Here is an 11,824-nt window from a genome sequence, read left to right on the forward strand (position 1 = left end):
GTTCTTGTTGTCTTGAGAGATCATTGGTTTCTAAATGTTCGATTCTAGCCTTTAAGGACTGGTTTTCGGCTTTAATGTTTTGGTTTTCGGCTTTAATGTTTTGGTTTTCAGCTTTAATGTTTTGGTTTTCGGCTATAATTTTTTGGTTTTCCTTTTCAATCTGGTCATTTTTGGTCTTCAGTTGTCTTGTCTCACTTTCCAATTGCGAAATTCTGCCTTTTAAACTGTTATTTTCTTGCCAGATTTCTTCCATCTTCCTCAGCATTTCATTTTTAAACTCTTCCATAGCTTGTGACCAGCTTTCATTTTTTTGGGGAGGTTTGGATTTTTGTTTTCCCTCCTCTGTTGTCTGGATTTTCTCTGTGTAGAAGTTGTCGAGTGTTCCAGAGTTTCTCTTGATAGTCTTTTTCTTCTGGACTTCCTTATTGCTGGCCATTGTTAGCCCCGCCCCTTTTCAGCTTTGTCTTTGCACTCAGGGTCTGCCTGCGCCTTGCAAGCTCCGGGGGGCTCCGGTCTCCTTGTCTTCGGGGTCAGGCCTCCTGGTAGTTCCCGGTCTGCCCCTCTGCCTGAGGTTCCTTCAGCAGTCTTTGGGACTGCTTCCACTGCCAAGCTCTGGTCCACACCAGGTCCTCACTGGAGGTCCAAGCCTGGGCTGGAGATAGTTATTCAAGCCTAGGGCACTGCCTTTGCCTGCGCAGATGCTCTTAGGGCTCTGCCTTCACCCCTGCAGAAGGTAGTGAAAGTCCGTGGGCTGGAGATCTTTATTTGATCCTGAGGTGATGCCTTCAGCGCTTGGGAAAGGCAGCGTTTTAGAGGCTTTTGTCCCGGCCCAAGGCGGTGCCTTCACCCACGTGGATGCTCGGGGAAAGTCCATGTGCACCCCCAGCCACCTGGGGTCCCTCCTCTTGCAGCACACAGATACAAGCCCCGGGGCTGCCAGTGATTATCTGGTTGCCCCAGTCCTGTTTTCACACTTGTGCATTGGCGTTGTGCGAGGTGTGCGGTGGGGGGGGTGGGGGAGGGGCTTCTTCCTCTCGCGTTTTAGTGAGAGCTGTTTCACCCCTTTATAGCGTGGAAATGCCCCAATTCTGCGTACCTTCAATGCTGTGCCCTGTTGTGGGGTTCCTTCGTTCCTCTGGACTCATTTTTATTTCCCCTTGAGGAGTCCTGTATGCTTCGGTCAGGAGAGATCGAGCAGCTGCTCCTTACTCTGCCGCCATCTTAACCGGAAGTCTAGAGTCCTTTTCTTTGTTTGTTTTTTTATGTTTGTCGAGTTTGGAAGGTTTTTCAAAAGAAGGTTATTGTGTTGGTTGTTTGAAAGATGAATTTGGAGATGAGAGAGGAGGGATGAGAAGACAAGTTAGGAGGCTGTTATATGAGGCAAGATATGTGTGGAAGAGGGCCCGACTCACATAAGTTAGTGGCTGAGGAAGAAGAGAGGAAAAGAGAGATAGGAAAGATGTTGTAGAAATGGATTTGATGAAATTTGGCAACTGATTGGAGGTGGGAGCAAATGAGACCCTAAAGCGATGATGGCAAACCTATGACATGCATGTCAGCACTGACACACGTAGCCATTTTCAACGACATGCAGCTGCATGCAGCCTCTTACAGAGAAGTATGGGGCCACGTGCCGAGAATGAAACATTTGCTGTAGTGTAGCATAGATACTCTGTGCACCATAGATGACAATTCTACCTATATTAATTTACCTATTTTGGTTTGTTAAATACAGTTATATATTACAATTTTACATTTTTGTTATTTAAAATATAAATATCACAGAATTATGGCTTTTTTCTTGAAGTGACACACCACCCGAGTTATACTCGGTTTTTTGGCAAATTTTGACACACCAAGCTCAAAAGTTTGCCCATCACTGGCCTAGAGCAAGGAAGCCTCTGGCAATTCTATCCCTAGTGGCTGAATACAGCAGATAAATGACAGTAACAGCAGCAACAATGACAACAACAGAATATTTGCGTGAAACTAATGTCTTCTCTATCTAAAACAGTGATGGTGAACCTATGGTACAGGTGACAAAGATGGCACACAGAGCCCTCTCTGTGGGCACATGGCCACCTTCCCCCACCCTCCACCCCACCCCAGAGTTTGTTACTAGAAAGACAGAGGAATTCAGGTGGAGCTGCTCCCCTCTCCCTCTCCACTGTGCCTGAGGACATTTTTTTCACATTACCCGCCCCTTTGTCCAGCAACCCAATGGGAACGCACAGGAGTTAAGCTCACAGGTGGCAGAGCTGGAGGCTCTGGCCACTCCCCTTCTCCTCTCTACACTTGCTGAAAGCATTCCTCACTTCACTCACCCCTCCACCCAGCAGCCCATTGGAAGTGCTTTTTCCCTTCCCTGAGTGGATTAAAGTTGGGGCAGGACATGTAGCACTCAATAGAGAGAGGGGCATAGCATAGAGTCTGGGGGGACCAGGCACAGCACTTGGTCTGGGGGTGGGGTGAGGCCTGGCGCTCTGTCTCTAAAAGGTTCACTATCACTGATCTAGGAAATAAGGGCTGACAGGAGGATTAAGTGAGGTCATGGCATGGAAAAAATCAAATTCCTTATCTTAAAGTTGTGTTTTTTAAAGATGTAGGTGATTCAGTGTATTGAGAGCCAGACCTAGAGATGAGATGTCCTGGGTTCAAATATGACCTCAGATACTTCCTAGCTATTTGACCCTAGGCAAAGAGAGGGGGTGGGGGGTGGGGGAGGGACAGGAAGGGAGAGGGAGAAAGAGAGAGGGAGGGAGGGACTAATTCTCTGTCCTAGAATCTGAGGGCCTCAACAGCCTACCTCCCATCTCCTTCCCTTCTTTGCAGAGGTAGAGGACTATGAGTACCCAACACTGCATTTGCGTTCACATTTGGTTCATATATTCACTAGTTTTGCTGAACTTGTCTTTACTATTATTATTATTATTTGTTACAAGGAATGCTTTGATGAGTGGGCATGAACTAGAGAGAGATATATTAAAACTTAAGGCAATATACCTCACTCCCATCCCTTGGCAGAAGCGGGAGGTCCACAAGTGTTACATATTGCACATATTTTCATACGTTTTTTATGTATTAATGATTTATGATGATTTTTTCCTTTTCTCAAATTTTTTTGCTTTAAAAATCCTATTTGAGAGAAGGCTAGGTGGCTCAGTGGAGAGAGTACCAGGCCTAGAGATGGGAGGTCCTGGATTCAAATTTGCCCTCTGACATTTCCTAGCTGTGTGACCCCAATGCCTAGTACTTCCCACTCTTTTGCCTTGGAACTGATACTCAATATCAATTCTAAGACAAAAAGTAAGGGTTTTTAAATTTTAAAAAAAAATGTGTATGTTATATGAGATGGCTCTCCAAGAGGGAGAAAAGAAAGAATACTGGGGAAAATTAAGTGATATAAAAGAAGACAAAAACGTAATTTAAAAAGTTAATGTGATATAAAAACAAAAGTACCAATAAAAATTTAAAGTTAAAACAATGGGGGGTGGGGGAACGACAGCTGGGTAGCTCAGTGGATTGAGAACCAGGCCTAGAGATGGGAGGTCCCAGGTTCAAATCTGGCCTCAGACACTTCCCAGCTGTGTGACCCTGGGCAAGTCACTTGACCCCCACTGCCTAGCCCTGACCACTCTTCTGCCTTGGAACCAATACACAGTATTGATTCTAAGACAGAAGGTAAGGGTTTTTAAAAACAAATAAAATAAATTAAATTAAAACAACAACAACCTGGCCTCCAACTTGCCTTTCCCAGCTTTTCCTTCTTCTATACTCCAGACTCCCTATCCCAACCTTCCTTTGCCCTGCCCTATCTCATCTCAGTATCTCTGTTCACTCTCTCCCCCAGGCTTAGCCTGAACTACCCACCATAATGGCCACCTCTTAGGGTCCCTGATTTCTTTTTGAGACCCAGCTGAGATGATCCCCTGAGATAATATTCAACAGCATATCATCCAGCCTTAGCTTGAAGACCTCCAGTTTGGGGGGAATCCCAATTCATCCATTGTACTTCTGGACCACTTCATTCCTAGAACATTTTTTCTTCCATGCAGCCTACATTTGCCTATCTGCAACTTCTACCCTTTGTCCCAGGATCTTCTTTGCTCAGACCAGGCAGAACAAGTCAAAACCATTCGACAGTCTTCAAATACTTGAAGACACACATCATGTCCCCTCTGAGGCTTCTCTCCTCTGGGCTAAACATGCCCGTTTTCTTGAGCCAGCTCTCACACAGAATGAACTGAAGGCCCTTCACCACTCTCATTGCTTTCCTTTGGACATTCCTAAACCTGTTTCTGTCTCTTCTAAACTGTTGTGCCCAGAACTAAGCACAAGTAGTCTTAATGTGGTCTGACTAGGGCAGAGGACAGCAGGACCAAGGCCTCTCTTGGTCTCTCTTAATTTAGCCTTAGATGGCATTAACTGAAAAGAATGGGACTGAAATGACTTGAACTCCCTCCCATTGTTCTCCAATCCCTCTCTCTGCTCTTAGAGCTAGGCTTGGCCTGGAGCTAATAAAAGACACAAGAAGCTACCCAGATGGTGGTTTCCACTTAATGGGAAAGAGGGAGAACCAGAACTTTCTCGGACCTCCTTTTAGAAGCCAGCTTAGCACCAAATCAAATATGTGATGGTAGAGTCCAAGTAGGAGACATGATTCAAATCCTGGCTCCACTGTATCATCCCTGCGTGACCTTTTTTGATGCAACCTTTCATGCCTAATTTGCCTGCATTTACCACTCTTTATAGGCAGCTAGGTGGCACAATGGATAGAGTGCCCCATTTGGAATAAGAAAACTCCTCTTCCTGAGTTCAAATATGGCCTCAGATACTTACTAGTTATGTGCCCCTGGGTAAGTCACTTAACCCTACCTGCCTCAGGTTCCTCATCTGTCAAATGGGCTGAAGAAGGAAATCACAAATCACTCTAGTATCTTTGCCAAGAAAACCCCAAATAGGGTCCCAAAAAGAATGCTGAACAACCACACTCCTTCCTATTCCTTGATGGAGAAATATTATGAAATGTTGGGATCTGCGTATTTTTGTTTCAGGAAAGTCATAAGATTTCTTCCCCTGCCATTTATTCTAGTCTCACAGTATTCTACCTGGGAAGGATCAGAAAAAGCTCATTAGAAGAAGAAGCAGAATGCAACTCTGGGCTTTAAAGGATGGGTAGAATTCAAATGGCAAAAGGCAACAGAGGGCATGCCAGGTATAAAGAACAGCTTGAGCAAAACTATAGCTTCAGAGGATGCTGAGCAAATGCCTAAGAGAGAGCCCAGATTGCTGGGAACATCAAATATGGAGTTATAACAAACTGAAAAAGGCCAGTAGAGGCAGATTGTGGAGAACCTTGTGCTAAGGGGTTCAAATTGTACTTAGCAGGCAACAGAATAACTCAAGGGTTTTGAGCAGAAGAATGCAAGACACAAAGGAACATCCAGTTTGGGAAGGTGGGAAGGTCCAGCCGCCATGGATTGCCAGGGTTCTGTGACTTCCTTCCACCTAACAGAACCAGGAAGAGTTCTGAATGTGCCATCAAGGTCACTCACTGACCTGCCACCATCTTCCTCAACCTGCTGATTGGTAAGCTCTGAATCTTGGACCTCGGGCACCCTCCGTCACACCTGATTGCCCAAGATCTTCCCAAGGACCCAGAAAACTCAGAAGACTGTTCACAAATAGCAGAACATCATAACGGCCCCTCCAGAACTGTCTCACAAAGGTATTTCATCTGACTCTTGTTTTCCTTCCTTCCCAAATATACAGCTCAACTCACAGTCAAGGGGGCCACAGTCAGTACCAATCCAAAAGGTTCAGGAACCCCCTGCTTTTGTCTGCTGCCCTTAGGCAGCCTGAGAGGGGAGGCAAGTAAGAGGCTGCTCTAGGATGGCCACCAGGGAAAGTTGAAGGAAACTGGGCTTTGCAATCAGAATTCTGAAGGTCTGACCAGTCCCAGCTCTGCTGTTTACTTACTCCCTATATGATCTTGGGCAAGTGCTACTTTCCCTACTCTGAGTCTTGGTTTCCTCCTCTGTGAAATGGGTAAGTTGGACTAGATGACCTCTAAAGGCCTTTCCATTTTTTTCCATCCTGTGGCAATGGATTATACCACGCCCTGGGAAAAGGACCAAGAGACTGTATGCATTCACAGGGTTTCAAAGCATTTCAGAGATCATCTAGACTACATGCCATTTTTGACAGGGGGGCAACAACCAAAGGACAGATATCCTCATGGTTAGCCTTCCTTCCCTTTGAAGGTCTCTCTGGCTTCTGTCTCCTCAGGCTGTCCTGGCTAGGGCAATAATAAACAACAAGAGCAGCCAAGGAAAAAGAAAGGTGCTAAAGGGGCCCACCCACAGCAATAAGCAATCCATTTTCATAGAGCAGGAGATCCCACCTGGGGTCTATTGGGCCCCAAGGGTTCTCTGGGTAGTTTTCAGAAACTCTGGGAACCAGGACAAAACAAGGTTAAGGACTCCTGTATCAGAAGGGAGCCGGCTCCCTTCCTGGAGGCAGCCCACCTTCTCCCAGCCTCTGCCCAGTGTGTGCCTCTCCCCAGAATGGAGGACTCTCCTTGCCCACACCTCCTCATCAACAAATAAAAGCCCAACTCACGGGATCATTTTCTTCTTTGGAGGGATTTTGATGGGCCCATTAGGATTGTAGTAGCCTGGCCCAGGGACAAAAGATGTTATCTTCACATCCCGACCAGTTCTTGACTTAAAACCACATCCAACAAGCTTGGGGGCCTCCTTCACCAGGCTCTCATTAATCTCGTAATGCCCTAAGAAAGAAGAAGGAAAAGGGAGAATAAGAGAATTTCCTCAGTTAATAAGAAGTAAAGTTCTGAGTCTAGGGATTGTGGCCCTGACAACTGAGGGGGAATAGCAAGCTAGGCCTGCCAATGTTTTAAAGACTCATTTCCTGCTCAGATGGTAAAGCGCAGCTTGAAAAAAAAAAACAAAAGATGATACAATGTCCAGACATTGGGAAGGGAGGGCCCTTCAAATATGGAATGTCAGGGGTAGAAGGGGCTTTACAATAGAGAATGCCAGGGCTGGGAGGAACCTTAGGACACAAAATGTCAGAGCTGGGAGTACCTTTAGAACTCAGAATGTCAAAACAGGGGCAGGGGGAGGCGGGGGCGGGCTTAGAACCCAAAATGTCAGAACTTCTAGAAGGAACCTCAGAACACAGAATGTCAGGGCTGGGAGGGACCACAGATCAAAGATATCGTAGATATCAGAGCTATAAAGCAGCTTAGGTTACTGTCTTCCCCCTCCCCATTTCAAGGAGCCCAGGGGTCACCCAGCGAGGCAACAGCTCAAAGACTGAGACACCTAAGACTTCTCATTCCTAGTCTGGGTAACTTTGCATTATTGCAAGTAATCTTTCCCATAGATGGTGAGCAACTCTTTTCTTAGGATATAACAGAATACAGTAAATTTTGGCATTTCTATATTAGAGGGAATCCATTGAGAAGAATTACAGTGGGGACAGACCAAAGTTTTTAATGGACCTAGAGTCTGGAGAAAAAGGGACTTTGAATCCTGAAGCTTTTATTTCCTTATCTATAAAACTATATCTGAGGGATAATTCTCCCTTAGAGTTGTTGTGTGGAAAACATTTTTATAAATGTTTTGTTGTCATTTAGTTGATTAGTGCTGTCTGACTCTTCATGATCCTATTTGGGGTTTTCTTGGCAGAGATACTGGAGTGGTTGCCATTTTCTTCTATAGATCATTTGACAGATGAGGAAACTGAGGTAAACAGGGTGAAGTGACTTGCCCAGGGTCACACAGCTAGCAAGTGTCTGAGACAAGATTTGAACTCATGTCTTCAGGTCTATCACTCTATGCCAGTGATGGGCAAGCTAACTGTGGGCCAGATGAGACCCCCTGAAAAGTTCTATCCCACCAAGCGACATTATTCCTAATCTGACAAATACAACGTGTAGCACACAATACAATGAAACTTCGAAAGAGTTGTCTTAGAAACAGACAGACAGATGAGCATTTCCTTTCCTTTGGCCCCCTCTTTAAAAAGTTTGCCCATCACTGCTCTATGTTATTATTATTCAACTTGAAAAAAGCCTATGAAATAAGATAGTATGGCTGATCGGGAAGCTAGAAGATTTGGGGTTTGTATATACCACTGGTGGAGGAAACAGCAAGAATTCTGGGAGCTGGCAAACCCTTTAGAATCTCAGAAGAAAAAAAGTATTAATGTTTCCAAATAAAAACCTAGTCAAGTCCTTAAGGGCATGGCTTACTCAAATGTTCCATCTCTCCCCTGCCTCATAATTGGGAAGACCAATGACTGAGAGAAAAACTGTGGCTGCTTAGATCACCCAAGCGCAACAGCCCAGGCCCATCTGGGAGGACAAGGACACAGCAGGACAGCTGGCTTCCAATCACTCTTCCATTTCTGTTGGCCCCACAGGGCATGGACAGGAAACATCTGTAATTATCCTTTCCACAGAATGGAGAAGATTTACCATGAGAGCCCACAGGCTCAGGCCTATTTTGCCCACAGTAGTTAATTCAATGACCCTGTGGCTCATTGGTGCCATTAGCCATTTGGTCATTTTGTTCTAAGCTGCTGAGAGTAGGCCTTAAGCCTTGAACCATCCACTAGAATCTCTGGGGGCCTCCAGGTCAAGGAAAGGCCCTGTAGCCTACCGGAGGCCTGCCACAGGGTAACTGTAGGTAGAAATTCTTAGTTCCTCTTGCTCACCAAATTCTATATCTGGCACCAACTTTCCAGGCTTATTGTACCAAAATAAGATTATATGTGTCGAATACTTCATGAACCTTTAAAGCACTACACATGGGGCAGCTGGGTAGCTCAATGGATTGAGAGTCAGGCCTAGAGAAGGGAGGTCCTGGGTTCAAATATGGCCTCAGACACTTCACAGCTGTGTGACTCTGGGCAAGTCACTTGACCCCCATTGCCCACCCTTACCACTCTTCCACCAAGGAGCCAATACACAGAAGTTAAGGGTTTAAAAAAAAAAAGCACTACATATGTCCATTATTATTATGAACATTGTTGTTATTTCCTTTATCACACATTCTCTCTACATTCCGCTCTCACTGAATTTCTCACTCTTCCCCAACCCTGTCCCACCTTCTCCCCACTCAGGGTATTAGTATAAAAACAGAGATCTCAGACAGGAAGAGATCTCAAAGTCCATCCAGTCCAACCTCCTCTGCCCCCTTTTATACAGATGAGAAAACTAAGGCCCAGAAGAGTTCAGTGATTTGCCCAAGATCATGCCAAGGATAAACACTAAATCTGAAATCAGGTCCTCTAAGGAGAGCTGGTGATCTTTTTATTGGACCTTGATGATTCCTTTGGGGAATATATTCTATTCCTCCTCACCTTTGTCTGCTGAAATCCTTCACTTCCTTCCACACCTAACTAAAGGCCATTTTCTCCAGGAAGCCTTCCTTGTTCTTCTCTTAGATCCCTCTCATCACAGCCTAAAGGCTTTCTCTTCTATCTCCCCTTTCTTCCAGCGTTCTGACTGAATCTGTCCTTTACATGCTTCACATCCTATATAGTATTATGCTTATATGTGTCTTTGTTCAATATCTCCTACTAAATTTAATTTCCTTAAGAAGGTAGCATGGGACAGTAGACAAAGATTTTGAAGCAGAGAATCTGGGTTTGAATCCTGGGGTAACCAGATGATGCCCCAGTGCATAGAACTCTGTAGCTGACGTCAGGAATACTGATCTTCTTGAGTTCAAATATAGTCTCAGATACTTTCTAACTATGTGACCCTGGGCAAGTCACTGTACCCAAAGTGCCATGCACACAGTAGTAGCTACTTAATAACTATTCACAGAAGTGAATCCAATTGAATTCTTTTCTAAAAACAAAGGTGGCTCCATTTGGCTACAGGACTGGTCTTCTTCCGGTTTCTTTGCCCCAAAAAGATAAAAGGTCTTTTCAATTTTATCCTAGGTTTTTTTAAGATCTGACATTCTCCATAATTCTCTCCATGACCAAGAAATACTCTAATGCCTGAAAGACCCTCCTTTTTCTCTCCAGTGTGGCTCAGTCATGCTGGGCTGCCCAAACACTACAAGGAGTAGAAAACAGTGGACTTTGGGATGGGGAAAGTGGTCAAGAAAACTGAGATGGAAGTCTGGCTTTGACAGTTATTACCTGGTGCTGGGCTGGGCACCTTCTCCTGCCCCTCACCACTCCTACCCCCCCCCCCTCAGTTTCTTCTTCTATAAAATGGAGGTCTGAGATCAGGAGAGCTTGATTTGAATTAACTTCCTACTGCTTGCTCTTCATGTAAACCAGACCTCACTTTTCTCATCTGTAAAATGTATGGGAAGATTTGATTATCTTCAAAATTCCTTCCAACTCTAAATCCATAATCCTTTGAGTCCAGCCAGCTCTTCTTCATAGGTCTTTTGGTCAAATAAACTAAGTATTGACAGTACTTTGTAACTATGGAGCACCATAGACTTCTGAGTCATTATTCATCAGTAAATAATGTGAGAGGTGGCATGATGTGGATGGCTAGTAAGCTGGCCTCCAAGACAGGAAGATCTGGGTTTAAGCTCTGCCTTTCATAATCCTAATTCTTTGGCCCTTGACAAATTTTTTACCCTCTCATTGTCTCCATAAATGTACTAGTTGTAAAACTCTGGACATGTCACTTTAACCTCTGTCTGCCTCAGTTTCCTCAACTTTAAAACAGAGATAATATTGGTTAATCATAGAGTTATTGTGAGGATTAAATGAGATAAAGTTTGTAAAGTTTCTAGAACATAGTAGGCATTTAATGCTTTCTTCCTTCTCTCCTTCCCTCTTTTCTTCCCTCTCTCTCTCCCTCCCGACCTCCCTCTCTTCCTTGCTTCCTTATTTCTTCCTTCCTTCCTTCCTTTCTTCCTTCCTTCCTTTCTTCCTTCTTTCCTTCCTTCCTTCCTTCTTTCCTTCTTTCCTTCCTTCTTTCCTTCCTTCCTTCCTTCCTTCCTTCCTTCCTTCCTTCCTTCCTTCCTTCCTTCCTTCTTTTCTTCTGAGATAGCTCACTAAGATTTCAAATTACAGAGAAGCTGCTAATCTACATTGGAGTTTCCACACTAAGAGTCCCCCACCTAGACAAAATTCCTAAATTCATGAGATAATAATAATAACAAAGCCAATAAAAGATGTGGGCTCTGAAAGTCATACACCACTATATTCCAGAAATCTGAGTACCTCTGTCACTTACCTGGGGAAGGTGCCAGCTTATTTCTAACGGTTGTCCATGTTCTTGGGGTTTTTGACATAAAAGCAACCCCAGAACACAAATCATTCCGTTTCATGCAGAGAGATACTGTGGTCTGTTGGGGGAAATTTAGAGGGAAGGAGGGAACAATCTTAATTCATTCAACAAATATTTACCAAACAACTACTGGACACTAGGCCCCTAGAGAGTCAGACATAAAATAAGCCATAGAAACTGTCTTTGAAGAACTTACCTTCTAGCAGAAGAGATGGCATGCACATAAATTTCTATAATGCAAAATATAATACTAAAAGCATATAAAATTGATGGAAACAAGGTCATACACTCAGACGGAGAGCTGGAAACAACCTTAGAAATCCAGCTACCACGTCTGGCCTCAGATATTTCCTAGTTTCATGACCCTTGACAAATCACCTTATCTCCATTGCCTAGTCCTTACTACCAATACACGAGGGAAGGAGGGAAGGAAGGAAAGAAGGAAGGAAGGAAGGAAGGAAGGAAGGAAGGAAGGAAGAAAGGAAGGAAGGAAGGAAGGAAGGAAGGAAGGAAGGAAGGAAGGAAGGA

The 11,824-nt window shown here is 44.4% G+C and overlaps 1 protein-coding gene across 1 annotated transcript in view; it reads right to left on the minus strand.

Annotated features, from left to right (window-relative positions):
- The window catches only part of STPG1 (sperm tail PG-rich repeat containing 1), an 82,515-nt gene that overhangs the window by 26,979 nt on the left and 43,712 nt on the right, over window positions 1-11,824 (minus strand). Inside the window, exons 5-6 of the mRNA XM_044671342.1 lie at window positions 11,243-11,354; window positions 6,622-6,790 (exon numbers count right to left, since the gene is read on the minus strand). Of these exons, the coding sequence (XP_044527277.1) occupies window positions 6,622-6,790; window positions 11,243-11,354 (281 nt within the window). The remainder of the gene's footprint in view (window positions 1-6,621; window positions 6,791-11,242; window positions 11,355-11,824) is intronic.

This window comes from Gracilinanus agilis, chromosome 3, assembly GCF_016433145.1.
Source record: "Gracilinanus agilis isolate LMUSP501 chromosome 3, AgileGrace, whole genome shotgun sequence".
NCBI lineage: Eukaryota > Metazoa > Chordata > Mammalia > Didelphimorphia > Didelphidae > Gracilinanus > Gracilinanus agilis.